The sequence below is a fragment of the Oncorhynchus gorbuscha genome, linkage group LG12 (assembly GCF_021184085.1).
Source record: "Oncorhynchus gorbuscha isolate QuinsamMale2020 ecotype Even-year linkage group LG12, OgorEven_v1.0, whole genome shotgun sequence".
In the NCBI taxonomy this organism is placed as follows: Eukaryota; Metazoa; Chordata; class Actinopteri; order Salmoniformes; family Salmonidae; genus Oncorhynchus; species Oncorhynchus gorbuscha.
The window spans coordinates 40,465,460-40,483,563 of NC_060184.1; the positions used below are offsets into that span (position 1 = coordinate 40,465,460).

Consider the following 18,104-nt stretch of genomic DNA (forward strand, 5'->3'; position numbering starts at 1 on the left):
ACAAATGTTATTATTGAAATATAATACATATACCATGATAACTGTTGTAATTTTTGTTTTGAGTGAAACAAGCCATTATGCCAGAAGATGTCTTGATACAGTCTTATAAATAAAGCCTTGAAGAGTGAGTGGTTCTTTGAACCGAGCAATATCACTCATGGCAATCAAACTGAGGTGTATAGCTAACCTCTTCAACCTATAAGTAAAAGGATTCCGTTTCAAAGCCAAACTGAGTATGTTCAGTCCTTTGACAGGCAGGTACACTGCTCAATTAAGGTCATCCAGTTGAGGGAATGAAAGAACTCGACAAAGTACATTTTGCACCTTTATTCAAGTATATCACAGCAGTTTTTAGAAATACAGTAAAGGTTTCTCTCAAATAACTTGCACCAAAGTAACATTTGATGGGGAAGAGGATGTTCAATAAACTTTAACCTCAAGAAGAAATCATTAAACATGGTGATGCTACAAAAACATCTAAATAAATCCCACACGAGAAACTCAGTAAGTAGTGATGGAAAGTTGTGTGCATACTGGACTAAATCCTCTTTAACTACCAGACAAAAATTGGTTGTTTGTATAGACAAGAATAAGGAGAGGATGAAAACAAATTATGACATTTTGAAACCCAATTCTTAAAAGGAACAAAAATTGCTGACAAACTTTGGCATTTGTTATTTTATAAGATGCTTGCCAAATTGTGTCAGCAACGTGAATAAGATTTACACTACCAACACACTATCGTTTTGATGTAAAAATTCCATTAAGTCAACGTTAGCCTCATCCAGTATCCCACAGTCCATAACCACAAAACTAAAGAAAAACAAACACCACACTGGAATAAATAGGAAAGTTGAAAGGTCATGTGTAGCCTGAAGAAACCTGAGACACCTGTAAACTTCTTTATTCTCCAATACACGCTAGTCCGCTACCTCACTTCAGCACTAAACTCATAACCGAGTAACAACTATTGCCAATTTGTTTAATGGATAGACATAAAACCATGGCTAATTATGAATAAATAAAATACAAATTTAAATCACCACGAGAAAGAGATTTAAGTCTACAAAACAAGTACCCTCAAATGAAAAAAAAGATTCTGGCTTGATGGACAACACTAGCAAATATGTGTAGTAGTACAATCTGAAAGGAAAGCAATCTTAGGACGTCTCGGTCTACAGAACTGAAATATACAGTTTGACATTTCCTTGAAATTAAATGCTGTATGTTTCGTCTCGGCTCAAATGCAATATAGACAAAAAAAACTGAAAAAGGTGAGAACCAAACAAATTGTTGGGTTACCACAGCAGCCACAGAACTTGTGCTGATTATCCAGTACCTTAACTGTACTGAGTGTTGCAACAATAGTTTAGAACATGGCAAAATACTGTTTGCGCCCAGTAAAACAGTTTGTCTTATTAGCATTAAATTAAATTAAGCTGAGGTAGCTTTGTTTCTCTATCTCTGCAGTATTCCAATGCTAGTTTGCATATGTTTATTTTAATTGTTAAATCTTCACCTGGCACTCTAAGAGAAGGCAGATGTGGAGTTAGGATCAGCATAAAGCAGGGCTCTCCTATCCTGGAGAACTACGAGGCATACAGGATTCTGTTACTGCCCAATCGTAGTCAAGCCTGAAGAACACCATGACAATTTGGTTGGAACAAAAGCCTGCATGCCTAGTAGTTCTCCAGGACCTGAAGAACCCTGGCATTAAAAGGTAGACAGCCAAATTCCACTGCCACAGATATTGAGATGAGTGAGACGCAGGACTTCGCTCACACACAGTATCTGCTTCACAGCCCCAAAACAGTGGAGAAGATGAACCTTGTGCTTTAACACTTAATTGTTGCGGTTTACTTTCTGCAACCATGTCATATTGTAGTCCAGCTTTTAACTGTGAATGTAAAAGACTAAGGCTGGCCACATCTCGTCAAAACATGGATTCTTCCATGGCCAAGGAAAGACCAGAAAAAGTTGAAAAACAAAAATGCATATCTTTACCACAAGGTGAACATGGATGGGCTGGCTATAGCGAATTACACCCCTCCCACTAGACAGACAATCAAAAGCATCAACAAAATAATTAAAACGATAGAATGCTGTTTTATACCTCAACAGGGCACTGCCTTGAATGGCCTTGTTCATGGTCAGAAGCTTCACAAACAATTCAAAACATCGTTTCCAATGTATCATACAATAGAAAAACTTTTTTTTAGGAATCAAATGCACAACATAATACATAGCCAACTAAGTTCCTTATCTAAATCCATAGAGTTGACATTCGTAGGAAAACAAATGTTGACTAAAAAAAGGTCACGGAAAATTGGCACCACTTTTGCTGTGACTAATGTGGCATCCGTTGACATGAAAGTAATAATAAAATACATTTTTACTCATGTGGGCAGGAAAAGACAGAGTAGATCTGCTTTCCTACTGTAGACTTCTATCCACTGGTCCTGGGTCAGATATTATTACACCACTGTCAAGGTTAAAGTTAGGCTTGAGAGTTGTCATTTGATCCTAGATTAGGTTAGTTAAGGGGAACTTCTACATCCAGCATTACATTGAACAGAGCAGTTGATAACCTTAACAGCTGTTCCTTAGGAAAGTTAATTGGGGGTAAAATAAAGCACATGCTAGGCAGTGCGAATTACAAAAGGTGTCCAATTTCATTTGAGTTACTCCAGTTAGGTGTGGATTGACAGGAAATAAAAATTAGCAGGGCACAGCTTGTGTGGAATATTTTTTTTTTTACACAGAACTGTGATGCAGCACGTCAATCTGTTTGCTACGACTGAAAAGTCTGGTCAATTAATGTTATTTTGATGTTCACAGGCAAACCTCGAACAAATGCTTCCTCAGTTCCCATTGATGCATTTCAGTAACACCCTTATTAATGGGGATTTGATGTTTTTGTAATGCATGTACATGCTGGCAATTGATTCTAGCCCAGCAGTGCCAACTTTACCCTACAGTATGGTCATGTTAAAAACATTTCAATGAACATTGGATAATGTTTGGCGCGAGAATGGTGGTTATAAGATCCATATCAATAAAAAAAATAAAAAAATCATAATTGATTAGATCCAGAGGCTATTCAAACCAAGCTGTTTTAATGACTCAGTATGATCTGTAAGCTGTTGTATCTATGAGATGACTGGCCTATAATCTTGATTCACTGGTGTACTGAGAGATGACATGGGCTCAGCAATGGTGACAAGACAGGAGACTGTCTCAACCTCCAAGCTAACTGCACATATTCACACTGCTGGTGACAATCTGATGGTGATTACTGTGTGTGCACAACTACGCACATATGTAGTTTACGTGTGTGTGCCCAGTTTAAAAGTAGGCCGTCGTTGGGATATGACATCACCCAATCTGTTTTGTTGGTTAGTTTCAGAGTTACTCCCAACAGCAGCAAGGATTAGGATAGCACCTGAATAGCACCAGGAATGTCCGTTTCACCGTTCGTGTGTGCGTGTCCAGGAGTCTGTTTGGTTGTGACTGGATTTGGGTCCGACCAGGGTACCTGAGACTATAGCACCATAGAAAAGTCTCTCCGTTCTGTCGTTCATGTTAAGACCAGGGCTCTATATTTGCTCTGTGTGTAAGTACTTGGCTCAAAGGCTTGTCTCTGTCCCGCTTGTGTGTGTGTGTTCAGGGTAAACCTGGCTGTCTCACAGGAATGTAATGAAATTCTGGACTTTCCTCTCCATCTCCTGAAAAACAAAAGCATCAAAACAAACAGGTCAGAAAATAAGGTCTTTTGTAGCACGTTTTACATCTGGATACACAATTATACCTTGCATATTACCACTGAAAAGACAAACTTGCTAACAGATGCTCAATTAATTAATGTTGATGCCAAGCACATGCTAAAAGGGTTAGTCAACATGGTGAAGAATGTGAGTTAATATAAACTGAGTGTACAAAACATTAAGAAAACCTGCTCTTTCCATGACCAGTTGAATCCAGGTGAAAGCTATGATCCCTTATTGATGTCACTTGTTAAATCCACTTCAATCAGTGTAGATGAAGGGGAGGAGACAGGTTAAAGGATATTTAAGCCTAGAGACAATTGAGACATGATTGTGTATATATATATATATATATATATTCAGAGTGTGAATTGCATATATACAGTATATCACACAGCCATTAATGTCTAAACCGCTGGCAACAAAAGTGAGTACACCCCTAAGTGAAAGTGTCCAAATTGGGCCCAATTAGCCATTTCACCTCCCCGGTGTCATGTGACTCGTTAGTGTTACAAGGTCTCAGGTGTGAATGGGGAGCAGGTGTGTTAAATTTGGTGTCATCGCTCTCACTGACTGGTCACTGGAAGTTCAACATGGCACCTCATGGCAGAGAACTCTGAGGATCTGAAAAAAATGATTGTTGCTCTACATAAAGATGGCCTGGGCTATAAGAAGATTGGCAAGACCCTGAAACTAAGCTGCAGCACGGTGGCCAAGACCATACAGCGGTTTAACTGGACAGGTTCCACTCAGAACAGGCCTCGCCATGGTCGACCAAAGAAGTTGAGTGCACATGCTCAGCATCATATCCAGAGGTTGTCTTTGGGAAATAGACGTATGAGTGCTGCCAGCATTGCTGCAGAGGTTCAAGGGGTGGGGGGGTCAGCCTGTCAGTGCTCAGACCATATGCCGTACACTGCATCAAGTTGGTCTGCATGGCTGTCGTCCCAGAAGGAAGCCTCTTCTAAAGATGATGCACAAGAAAGCCCGCTTTCCAGTTTGCTGAAGACAAGCAGACTAGGGACATGGATTACTGGAACCATGTCCTCTGGTCTGATGAGACCAAGAAACTTATTTGGTTCAGGTGGTGTCAAGCGTGTGTGGCGGCAACCGTGTCTTGCCTATAGTCAAGCATGGTGGTGGGAGTGTCATGGTCTGGGGCTGCATTAGTGCTGCCGGCACTGGGGAGCTACAGTTCATTGAGGGAACCATGAATGCCAACATGTACTGTGACATACTGAAGCAGAGCATGATCCCCTCCCTTCGGAGACTGGGCTGCAGGGCAGTATTCCAACATGATAACGACCCCAAAAACACCTCCAAGACAACCACTGCCTTCCTAAAGAAGCTGAGGGTAAATGTGATGGACTGGTCAAGCATGTCTCCAGACCTAAACCCTATTGAGCATCTCTGGGGCATCCTCAAACGGATGGTGGAGGAGTGCAAGGTCTCTAACATCCACCAGCTCCGTGATGTCGTCATGGATGAGTGGAAGAGGACTCCAGTAGCAACCTGTGAAGCTCTGGTGAACTCCATGCCCAAGAGGGTTAAGGCAGTGCTGGAAAATGGTGGTGGCCACACAAAATATTGAAACTTTCACTTAGGGGTGTACCCACTTTGGTTGCTAGCGGTTTAGACATTAATGGCCGTGTGTTGAGTTATTTACACTGTTATACAAGCTGTACACTCACTACTTTACATTGTAGCAAAATGTCATTTCTTCAGTGTTGTGACATGAAAAGATACTCATATTTACAAAAATGTAAGGGGTGTACTCACTTTTGACATACTGTATATATACAGTGGGGCAAAAAAAGTCAGCCACCAATTGTGCGAGTTCTCCACTTAAGATGAGACCTGTAATTTTCATCATAGGTACACTTCAACTATGACAGTCAAAATGAGAAACAAAATCCAGGAAATCACATTGTAGGATTTTTAATGAATTTATTTGCAAATTATGGTGGAAAATAAGTATTTGGTCACCTACAAAAGAAACAAAATTGTAGACCTGCACTAGGCTGGGAAGACAATCTGCAATAGGTAAGCAGCTTGGTTTGAAGAAATCAACTGTGGGAGCAATTATTAGGAAATGGAAGACATACAAGACCACTGATAATCTCCCTCGATCTGGAGTCCATGCAAGATCTCACCCCGTGGGGTCAAAATTATCACAAGAACGGTGAGCAAAAATCCCAGAACCATACGGGGGGACCTAGTGGATGACCTGCAGAGAGCTGGGACCAAAGTAACAAAGCCTACCATCAGTAACACACTACGCCGCCAGGGACTCAAATCCTGCAGTGCCAAACATCCCCCTGCTTAAGCCAGTACATGTCCAGGCCCATCTGAAATTTGGATGATCCAGAAGAAGATTGGGATAATGTCATATGGTCAGATGAAACCAAAATATAACTTTTTGGTAAAAACTCGTCGTTTGGAGGACAAAGAATGCTGAGTTGCATCCAAAGAACACCATACCTACTGTGAAGCATGGGGGTGGAAACGTCATGCTTTGGGGCTGTTTTTTTTTTGCAAAGGGACCAGGACGACTGATCCGTGTAAAGGAAAAAATGAATGGGGCCATGTATCGTGAGATTGAGTGAAAACCTCCTTCCATCAGCAAGGGCATTGAAGATGAAACGTGGCTGGGTCTTTCAGCATGACAATGATCCCAAACACACCGCCCGGGCAACGAAGGAGTGGCTTCGTATGAAGCATTCCAAGGTCCTGGAGTGGCCTAGCCAGTCTCCAGATCTCAACCCCATAGAAAATCTTTGGAGGGAGTTGAAAGTCCGTGTTGCCCAGCAACAGCCCCAAAACATCACTGCTCTAGAGGAGATCTGCACGGAGGAATGGGCCAAAATACCAGCAACAGTGTGAAAACCTTGAAGACATACAGAAAACATTTGACCAATAACTTTTGTTATTGACCAAATACTTATTTTCCACCATAATTCGCAAATAAATTCCTATAACATCCTACAATGTGATTTTCAGGATTTTTTTACTCATTTTGTCTGTCATAGTTGAAGTGTACCTATGATGAAAATTACAGGCCTCTCATCTTTAAGTGGGAGAACTTGCACAATTGGTTGACTAAATACTTTTTTTGCCCCACTGTATATGCCATTCAGAGGGTGAATGGGCAAGAAAAATTATGTAAGTGCCCTTGAATGGGGTCTCTGGTAGGAGGTATCAAGAGTAGTCCACCACCCTAGGGCCTCCCGAGTGGCGCAAGGCACTGGTGACCCATGGGGCGGCGCACAATTGGCACAACGTCATCCAGTTTAGGGGAGGGTTTGGCCGGCAGGGATGTTCCTTTCCCATTATGCACTAGTTACTCCTATACAGGCCAGGCACAATAGCCAGGTGCACAGTGTTTTCTCCGACACATTAGTGCGGCTGGGTTCCGGGTTAAACTGTCATTGTGTCAAGAAGCAGTGTGGCTTGGATGGGTTGTGTTTCGGAGGAAGCACGGCTCTCGACCTTCACCTCTCCCGAGTCCGTACAGGAGTTGCAGCGATGGGAAAGGACTGTAACTACCAATTGGATACCAGGAAATTGGGGAGTAAAAAAAAGGAAAGGTCCACCGCCCAACTTGACAACTGTGGGAAGTGGGAGTCGGGGAAAGCATCCCTGTGAAACGCCTCTGACGCCTTGTAGAGTCCATACCCCGACAAACTGAGGCTGTTCTGCGATTTTACCCACGATTAGGAAGGTGTTCCTAATGTTTGGTATACTCAGTGTTGTCAACCCATTCACACTGCATCTGAAGGTGGCTATAGAAGGTGGCTTAATGTTCTTGCACCCTGTCACTGACACACACCTCAAAACACGCTTCGCTCGCAAGTGAAGACACACGCAGTGTTTACTTTAGCCCATGCAACAGTTTTACTTTCCGTAGTGTACAGACTGAACTGACACACACACACACACACACACATTGCTGTCAAGTTGAGGCAGGCTAACGCTGGACATCAATGCGCAGTATGCACTAAAATCTCCCCTTCTCCCCCGCCTCACTTCTCCAGAACATCAGAGAACATTCCATCTAGGGAAAGGTAGTAGTCAGACCACAGCAGGAGACTAGAGCGCTATAGCATGTCTTTTAGGAACACCAGAGGAAAGCTCTTATACAACATGTAGCATTTCATTGTTCCCCCCTGCCAAGACCATACAAGATGAGGGAAGACGACAGACATATTTTACCAACAGAAACTAACTAAGTGCATTCTAAATGCCAGTGTGTGTGTCTGCGTTTGTGTGCATCTCTGTTAGGGGTATAACGGTACACGTATTCATACCGAACTGTTTGGTCCGCACCGTGAACCCGAATTAATATATAAATAAATACACTTGGCCTGTAGGCTATGCTGCGTTATGCCTCTTGGGTGAATCTCAGGCTGAACATTTCAGGCTATTCGTTTAAAACTAGAGCCTATGTGCATGTTGTAATCAAAATTCTAACCTTAATTGTAGCATTTCAAACTGTACTATTGTGAGGCGCAGCCGGGAACTAGTTCTGTACAATGGCGAGTGGTGGGGTGGAGCAAACAGTAGGATTCTCCATCATCGTTTACATTTCCAGTTTGGGAACATTTTGGCTTCCCAGTAGATTAAAACGGCGATGGACAGTGAGAGTATGTCTCCACTGCTCAATGAGAATAGCCTATTCAGCTGCCAACACATTTACGCTAACATCACCCCAGTATTCCTACCACCGGAGCAAGATGGAAAGACAAAAAAAAAAACGTAATCTCCCCTCTGCATTCAAGCAACCCTTTGCAACCCTTTTGGCTGGGCTAAAGAAGAGCAATAGGTATGTTTATAGCCATGGCTATTAGAGGTTGACCGATTAATTAGGGCCGATTAAGTTTTCATAACAATCGGAAATCGGTATTTTTGGGCGCCAATTTTTTATATATCTTTATTTAACTAGGCAAGAAAGTTAAGAACACATTCTTATTTTCAATGACTGCCTAGGAACGGTGGGTTAACTGCCTCGTTCAGGGGCAGAACGACAGATTTTCACCTTGTCAGCTCGGGGGATTGCAACCTTACAGTTGACTAGTCCAACGCAATTACGACCTGCCTCTCTCTCGTTGCACTCCACAAGGAGACTGCCTGTTACGCGAATGCAGTAAACCAAGGTAAGTTGCTAGTTAGCATTAAATTGATCTTAAAAAACAATCAATCATAATCACTAGTTAACTACACATGGTTGATGATATTACTAGATATTATCTAGCGTGTCCTGCGTTTCATATAATCTGAGCATACAAACATCTAAGGATCTGAGCGGTGGTAGGCAGAAGCAGGCGCGTAAACATTCATTCAAACAGCACTTGTGCGTTTTGCCAGCAGCTCTTCGTTGTGCGTCAAGCATTGCGCTGTTTATGACTTCAATTCTATCAACTCCCGAGATGAGGCACGCATATTGCACTTTATTTTAGTATTGTTGTTGAGTAGTAGTGTTTTCATTTATGTGTTTTCATCCTGATTGTGCTCAACAGGCATGACCATATGGAGTCAGAAATTCCAACACTTTGGATTCAAATTAGCTACAAGTAACTGTCGGCATTTAATTTCTCTGCTCACGCTCCCTGGACAGTAGGGCTGGGCGATATGGCCAAAATATTATATCACGGTATTTAAAAGAAATTGGACGGTATTTTTAGTTTTTGAATATTTAAAGTTGTACATTTGCCTTATGAGTAGTGAGTGTTCCTAGGGTGGCATCACATACATTCTAAGTGATTTCAATGAGTCTCTCTCCATTCTGATTGTTTTATACTATTCAACCAAAACTAATTTCAGCACTTATCATTTCTGCATTTTCTGCACTCAATTGCAGTGGTGGAAAAAGTACCCAATTGTCAAATATTAATATATATTAATATTTCAAATTCCTTATATTAAGCAAAGCAGATGGCACCATTTCCTAGTTTTTAAACATGATTTATGGATAGCCAGGGGCACACTCCAACACTCGGATATAATTTACAAACAAAGCGTGTGTGTTTAGTGAGTCCTCCAGATCAGAGGATGACCAGGGATGTTCTCTTGACAAGTGCATGAATTGGACCATATTCCTGTCTTGCTAAGCATTCAACATGTAACGAGTACTTTTAGGTGTCAGGGAAAATGTATGGAGTAAAAAGTACACTATTTTCATTAGGAATGTAGTGAAGTAAAAGTAAAAACTGTCAAATAATAGTAAAGTACCGATACCAAAAGAAGTTACTTTAGTACTTGAAAGTATTTTTACACCACTGAGAATTTCAGTTGAGAATTTCCACACTGCCACGTAAGGCTGCACGATATGGGCAAATCATCTAGGACTTATTTTTAACCAAATGTTGCGAATTAGAGCAGAACCATGGAAATGGAATGACTATTCTAATTATGTAGTTAGAATATAATAGTGGGCACTTTGAATACAGTGTTGTTTGAGATGACAACGTATTAAAATGCCAGGAAGGAGTTATTGTGACAGGGTTGGAACTAAAGTGTTTGAGGGGGCCCTATAACCTTTGGCTACATTGCGTGTTTTATCTTAGATACTTAGCCGGCATCAATGATATACCGGTATATCATAATAAATAAAAAACGATATACCACCCAGCCCTACAGGACAGGAGAAATACCAACACTGACCAGGCATGCAAACAATCCTCTCTCCAGCGGCTGTCCAGCCTGTGTGTCCAAAGCAGCACCCGCGTTCTCCACTGACTGCACTAGCCAGAGACATTGCTAGAAGCCTCTAGTTAATACGACAACACTGGCTACTCCCTCTGTCGCTGACACATTGTCTGACAACCTCAGTGTGCTGCATTCACTCCTGTAATAGCCTTCAAAACTCCACATTAGTTTTCAGGAACCAAGCACACATCTACCGCATTTGGAGGGCCAAATAAGCTTTTGTCTGTGTGTCGAGATGCGCGCGTGTCCGTCTAACCTCCTGTAGCTGTGTCTTGTCGTAGTCCAGTCGGTGTTGGTAGATGCACTGACTGAGGAGAGAGAAGAGTCTCTCCAAGCGTTCCACGCTGTAGCCTTCACTCCTCTGTACCACTGTGTCCAAGAGGGCCTGGGAGAGGAGAACACACACACACGTTATACTATGTTATTATACGCATGAGAAACAACAAGCTCCCTCTAGAGAGGACACATTCAAGCCATACACACGCACAAGCAGAACACAAATACAGCATTTAATGCAACAGGGAACATAAACGCATACCCTGCATTCACATCACGTGTGCAACTCTCTCGCACACAGAGAGGTCAGCTTTATCCAAAAGCAATTAAGATCAGAGGGACAGCTAATTAAGGCTAATCATAATTAGCTCAGTGTTTACATTTGTCTGTTACTTTAATTAAGCACTTTGGACAGTCAAAGACCCGTTCAATTGACCTGCTCATTCTCAGCTTGCCACATTGTGTGTGGATCAAAATCCATAGGACTGAAATAGCAATCACACAGCGACTAGATTTACAGTCATTAGACACCAGGCAATAAAAGAAAGTGACAGGAAATGAGGTGCGTGTGTCAGTGTCAGGAGAACAAGGCGTGGGCTTCTCCTTATCAAAGTGAGGGGATGGGTGTCTCTCTTTTAACTACAAATAATGACAGTGACTGAACACTTAGATGGGTAAATGAGTCACACTTCTCTCGCTATTGTATCTTTACATGTTACGTTTGTATTTTTGTTCAGTATAGTGTTGGTCCTGTTTCATGAGATAAAGAATATTGCACAAATTTGTTTACATCCATGTTAGTAAACATTTCTACTTGACAGGTGTAGTATATCAAGAAGCTGATTAAACAGCATGATCATTACACAGGTGCACCTTCTGCTGGGGACAATAAAAGGCCACTAAATGTGCAGTTGTCACAATGCCACAAATGTCACAAGGTTTGAGATAGCGTGCAATTGGCATGCTGACTATAGGAATGTCCACCAGAGCTGTTGCCAGAAAATTGAATGTTCATTTCTCTACGTCGTTTTAGAGAATTTGGCAGTACGTGTAAACCGCCCTCATAACAGCAGACCAAGTGTAACAACGCCAGCCCAGGACCTTCACATCTAGCTTTTCCACCTGAGAGGAAGGTCTTGACCTGACTGCAGTTCCGCGTCATAACCAACTTCAGTGGGCAAATGCTCACCTTCAAAGGCCACTGGTACGCTGGAGAAGTGTGCTCTTCATGGAAGAGTCCCGGTTTCAACTGTACCTGGCAGATAGCATTTATAGCGTCGTTTGGGCAAGCAGTTTTCTGATGTCAACATTGTAAACAGATTGCCCCATGATAGAGGTGAAGTTATGCTGTGTGTGTGTGTGTGTGTGTGTGTGTGTGTGTGTGTGTGTGTGTGTGTGTGTGTGTGTGTGTGTGTGTGTGTGTGTGTGTGTGTGTGTGTGTGTGTGTATAATTTTGGAATTTTTATTTAACTAGGTAAGTCAGTTAAGAACAAATTCTTATTTACAATGATGGCCTACCCTGGCCAAACCCGGACGACGCCGGGCCAATTGTGTGCCGCCCTACGGGACTCCCAATCCCGGCCGGATGTGATACAGCCTGGATTCGAACCAGGGACTGTAGCGACGTCTCTTGCACAGATGCAGTGCCTTAGACCGCTGCGGACAATGATGGCATATTTATTGATGGCAAATTTGAATGCACAGACATACCGTGACGAGATCCTGAGGACCACTGTAGTGCCATTCATCCGACGCCATCACCTCATGTTTCAGCACGATAATGCACAGCCACATGTCGCAAGGATCTGTACACAATTTCTGGAAGCTAAAAATGTAATGTCCCAGTTCTTCCATGGTCTGCATACTCACATGCCACCCATTGAGCATTTCTGATCCAGTTGCCGCCAATATCCAGCTACTTCGCACAAACACTGAAGAGTGGGACACGATTCCACAGGTCACAATCAACCCTACGTGAAGGAGATGTCACGCTACATCAGATACTGACTGGTTTTCTGAGCCACACCCCTACTTTCTTTTTCTTCAGTATTCCCAGTCATGTACAATCCATAGATTAGGGCCTAATGAATATATTTGAATGGGCCGATTTCCATATATATATTTCCAGTAACATTTTTGAAATTGTTGCATGGTGTGTATATTTTGTTCAGTGTATAAGTTCCTTTTCAACCAGTCTCTCCACATCTAGGCCTCTGCTTCTAATCTTATACCTTTAGTCCTAAAATCCCTTAACTTTCGTCTTTCTAAATATCTCCCACCCTCCCCCTCTCTCCCCTTGTTAGTCAGCTGATTTAATCAAGAGTGCTGTGCCTTTTTCCAGTTGCCCAGGCCAATAGTGACAGCAGGGGTAAGTGGTGTGTGTGTGGTGGGGCTAGCGGACCCCCTGAGGTAGTGAACTCCCAGCACACAAAGGAGCAGTAATCCAGTCTGTTAAAGGGGGCTGTGATACGGACCATTAAAGGCACCTCTCCCCACCACCCTCCTTCCCATCACAGCACATCTTTATCCCCGTCCTCTCGCTCAGCCTCTTCTCCCTCTCTCTACCCTCTTAGGTACAGAGTAGGAGAGAGGGGGAAGAAAGAGCAATGGAGAGAACGAAACAAGAGAGGACGGGAAGACAAGGTGTCATAGCCATGGCTTTAAGCTCTGTCCTATCAGCTGAAGCACAGCATGCGGCCAGGCAGATGACTACATCAGTGTGCCAACAGTGCGCACACACATTTGACACACAAACCCCCAACTCTACATACACGTCTCCCCAAACACACACCTATCCCTGCAGACACACACCTACATTCAATACACACACACAGCCCCGTCTCCACGCACAACTTTGCAGACATGCACACCCAGACCCGTCTGTAAACACACTGCCAACTCAATGCGACTGCGTTCCCTGCATGTTTCAGCCCATTAAAGGCAGCTAACAAGGACACTGACAGGCTTGTCTGTGATCCTAAGAATATTAGACAACCTGAGAACAGGACACCAGTTATGACCAACATCTCTATCCTGGAACACACACCCTACCAACTCTTCAAAACACACACACACACAGTGCTCCTAGAGCCCAGCCCTTTGAATGTCTGAAATGGAGATCAGGTCACAGCTTATGACGGGGTACAGAAATAGTCCCAGCATGGGGTGCGAATGCTTTGAACTGGAGCGCTGATGATTTACATTTAGGTTAGTGTTACATTGGCATATAAAAATGTCTCACCCTGCAGAGCAGGTGGTTATTAGTGTATAAATGTTAGCGTTACTTAACACCGGCCCTTACTGGTAAAACACATGTCACACTAAACGTGTGATAAGCATTCACCCCACAAAACTTTTAGAATGTTTATGAAAAGGGAAGGAGCAAATACATTATGGCCATGTGCTGATATTATGACATCACTGCACAATGTTGTGATAGCTATATTAAGTGCGATTGACCATCTGGTTTTGCCAGTCTATCGGGTCTTCGTGCATTGCAAGGTCTTTTCGTAGCGCTTAATATGGAGGACTGTGTGCCAGTGTTGATCGCAGCATCAGGGGCCATGCTGAATACTACTCTTCATTGGTGTTAAGAGCTGTGTTGGTGTCAGGAAGGCTGCAGAGGGCTGGTAGAAAACACACAGGTGAGCCTGCCGCTGTAGCCCTGGGATTTAAGTGCAGCAAGCGAGTGGCGAAGGGGGAGAAAGAAAAATAGAGGCAGAGCAGGAAGCACAAAGAGCGGGGGGGAGGGAATAACTGGAAGCGACACAGTATCCATCATCACCAGTGGTGTTAAGCTTTTAATTTTTATGTAATCTTGTCTTGCCCGTGTTAAGGATAAAATATAAATGATTCACGCTTCAAGACAAATCTACAGAGTTGAAATGAACGGAAAGAGGGAGGGAAGGAGAGTGTAGTGGGTGATATGCAACTGTTGCAACACGAATTCCAATCTCCAGAAAGGAGTGAAATGCCCGGGAGACACTGCCAAGTCACACGGATTGGGAGCGCGAGGACACACAGAGTTGCGTAACATGTGGCACATATAAAGTATCACAAGGCTGACACCTCAGAGGGGTCCAGGGGTCTGTGTCATGACTAATGTGAATATGATGGAGGAATCAAATTATGCAGCACCCTCACTCGCTACTCCCTAAAGACTCAGACACACGAGGCTAGCATCCACAGCAGATAAGCACTTCAAGTTAAAGGCCACTGTCAGACCTTCAACATGATGGACTGAAGGGGTGGGATGATGATGATGATAATGTAAAGCAGCCAGGTGACAGTGGTGGTCTGGACATGACCAACAGGTGTCACTAGATACCGAGTGCCAGAGTGCAAATTAAAGGCTATGATGGAAAGATGTGATGGAGACCGGGGCAGGTGATTGGTCTGGTGATGTGATCTGGACATGATCAACAGGTGTTAAGTTCATTTGGTATGGATGCTAGGCTCATGGTGAGGGGACTTGGCTGTGTCAGGGGGCATGGTATGGGGAATAAAAGATGGTTGACACCTTTGGCAAACTTCATCTACAGACCATCTCTTTAAAAATAGAGAAAAAAAAGCTAATAAAACTTATTGCAGGTATTTCAAAGAGAAGTACAGAGCAGTAAAACACTTAGTCTCCCGTGCCTCAGACAGAAGTGAAATCTGCTTCTCTCTCGCACGTGGAAGTTAAATTCTTCCTTTAACTCTAGTACAATATTCACTCCAGTAGTGCTTGGTGAGATTATACTCAACAGCGCAGTGTTTTGGCAGCTGCCTTGCAATGTCAGAGCTTGCTGCTGATTAAGAGAGCGCTGAGAATAGAGCAAGAGGGGGTGACTGACTGCTGGAGTTGATCTCAGTTCCAGCTGTAACAGACTCACAAGTGGTTTGGTAATCAATTAGGCCAAGCCCTATCTATAGCAGTCTGTCTATAGCAGGATTTGATTTGATTTGATTTTGTGGGGTGTTTATGTTGGACATAAGACTGTTAAAACACCATCAAATCAGCTCCAAGTGATTAAGATTTTGGAAATCTGTTCCAAAGTATTCCCACGCATAATAGAGAGATGTAAGCAAGGTGTGAAATGATTATGTTATAGAACATACTAGATCTGTTTGGGCTTCTTGCGGTCAATTAGCAGTCCACAAATTATTTGTAATTATTTTCCAGCCCCCTAACCACAGCTCAAGAAAAAACTCATCCCGCAGCTGAATCTAGTTGATGATCCCTGGACTACAGCTATCTATTATCTGGGATAATTTTGGGAAAGTCTATTCTCCTCTCATGCTTTTCTCTTCCTCTACTCCCATCTCCTTCCTTTTCTAATTTTTCTCCATCTCCATTTCCTCCCTATTTTTTCCTCTCCCTCCCCCTTCATCTCCGGTCTTGTGTCAAAAGCAAAACCAAACAAGCCTCGGGCAGTTAGGCCCAATCTGACAGCTCAGACACAAATGAACGCATATCACACAAAAACGCTTGTGCGGATAAAGTGTGTGTGTGTGTGTGTGTGTGTGGGGTGGGGTCTACTCACTTACAGAGTAGTTTTGGACGTGTGTGTATATCGGCGCACACGTTTGTTTTCATGATGTGGTGCCGTAACTGGTTGCTGATGTGGATGGAAGCCTTTTCAAAACGACAGGTCTCTAAACGGAAAGCTATTATCACATGCAAATGGTCGCTCTGTCAAGGACATCAGCGGGAATGAGTACAAATGAAAAGGAAGCATCCCAAAAGTTATTTATTTCTATTGACAATCAAATCGCTTCGCACCGGCCATTAAGCCGTTTTCTTTCCCTAGCAGGCATTCAGAATAGCCGCCTATCTCCCTCTCCGGATGGAACCATGCTGTTATTAGTGTTGGAAATAGGCAGACACAACAAACTGAAAATGGGACCATTTCTGTGAACGGACGGCTCTGAAATGGGAAATCTTGACATGCTGTAATAGTCAGGCAACAGGAGAGAGAGAGAACTCTTCAGTGTAACAGCCAATGAATGCACACTGGGCATTTGCAGCTGCGTAAAACAAATCTAAAGAAAATTGCCTGGCCAAGTCTTGTAGCCCAGCCCGCGTGTTCTTTGGCGAGGTGGATAGAAATGGAATTGATTCCCTGATAGATGATGATTCTGCTGCAATCTAGGCCACTTTTACAGTGCCTTCAGAAAGTATTCACACCCTTGACTTTTTCCCAGGGTGCGAATTACAGGGAAGCTCAGCTCCCCCTGAATGAGACATTAACTCCCCTAAATGCAACCGAAGTGGTAAAAAAAAAAGAAAATCAAAACATCATATGAAACGATTCCCACCTCCCTCATGGTTTAAACCATTTAATTCGCCATTATTTTGGCTGCACAAACAGTCTCCCTGTCCAAGGCACTGTCCACTCAGTAGTGCTGAATTTGGCCTCAGCTGAGCTCCTTTAAAACGCATAGATGCTCATTTTGGCCATTTGTCTGCAATACGCCCTTGATAAAAAAATAGCCTTTATTCCAATGCATTAAATGTATACATTGATTCATCATGGTTTGCTTTTATCAGTCAGCTATTTAGAGCGCTCATTGCTTTGTTTTTCAGGTGCAGGCAGGTAGCCTATTGGTGTTCTGTGTCATACGTGGCCCAGAAGTAGTAGACCAATTATTTAGCCTTATGATTTTCTACCAATATTTGTTGTTTCCTGGATCAGCTGATGATGGTTGCCAATATCACCAGATAACTAGCCTACAGCTACACACCAATGCGCATCCAACATTAAACAACCTATAGGCCTATAGCTGACTCTTTTGGTTAGAAGCATTAGATTTTGCAAAGGCATAGGCCTACAATATTTTGGATTTGTGCGCCCGTGAGAACTGTTTTCACGGAAAAACAATGAACTGTTACGCAGGCATAGTTACACTTAGGGTGCATTTCATTTCTAGGTTAGCTAGTTAGCTAGCCAGCTATTGTCGTTCTTTTAACGCAACGTAACGTAAACAACACTAATAGCTAGCCAGCTAGCCCCCGAATAGCAGCACTGTAGAAACTATTACACTCAACGGAACGACTTGATTAGTGTAGTGTCAACAACGCACCCACTGCCAGCTAGCCTACTTCAGCAGTACTCTATCATTTTAATCATTTTAGTCAATAAGATTCTTGCTACGTAAGCTTAACTTTCTGAACATTCGAGACGTGTAGTCCACTTGTCATTCCAATCTCCTTTGCATTAGCGTAGCCTCTTCTGTAGCCTGTCAACTATGTGTCTGTCTATCCCTGTTCTCTATTCTCTGCACAGACCATACAAACGCTCCACACCGCGTGGCCGCGGCCACCCTAATCTGGTGGTCCCAGCGCGCACGACCCACGTGGAGCTCCAGGTCTCTGGT

General features: G+C 43.1%; 1 protein-coding gene across 3 annotated transcripts in view; it reads right to left on the reverse strand.

Moving 5' to 3' along the window:
* Window positions 1–312: 312 nt before the first annotated feature.
* The window catches only part of LOC123991007 (ATPase family AAA domain-containing protein 2B-like), a 121,776-nt gene continuing 103,984 nt past the window's right edge, over window positions 313–18,104 (reverse strand). For 2 of the 3 annotated variants that reach the window (XR_006830737.1, XM_046292105.1), the window contains exons 27-28: window positions 10,726–10,854; window positions 313–3,725 (exon numbers count right to left, since the gene is read on the reverse strand). Coding sequence is in view for 1 of the 3 variants with exons in the window: in XM_046292105.1 (XP_046148061.1) it covers window positions 3,684–3,725; window positions 10,726–10,854 (171 nt within the window). In the remaining 2 variants the exon portion in view is untranslated. Of the gene's footprint in view, window positions 3,726–10,725; window positions 10,855–18,104 lie in introns of those variants that run through there. The other variant, XR_006830738.1, reaches the window with a different exon arrangement.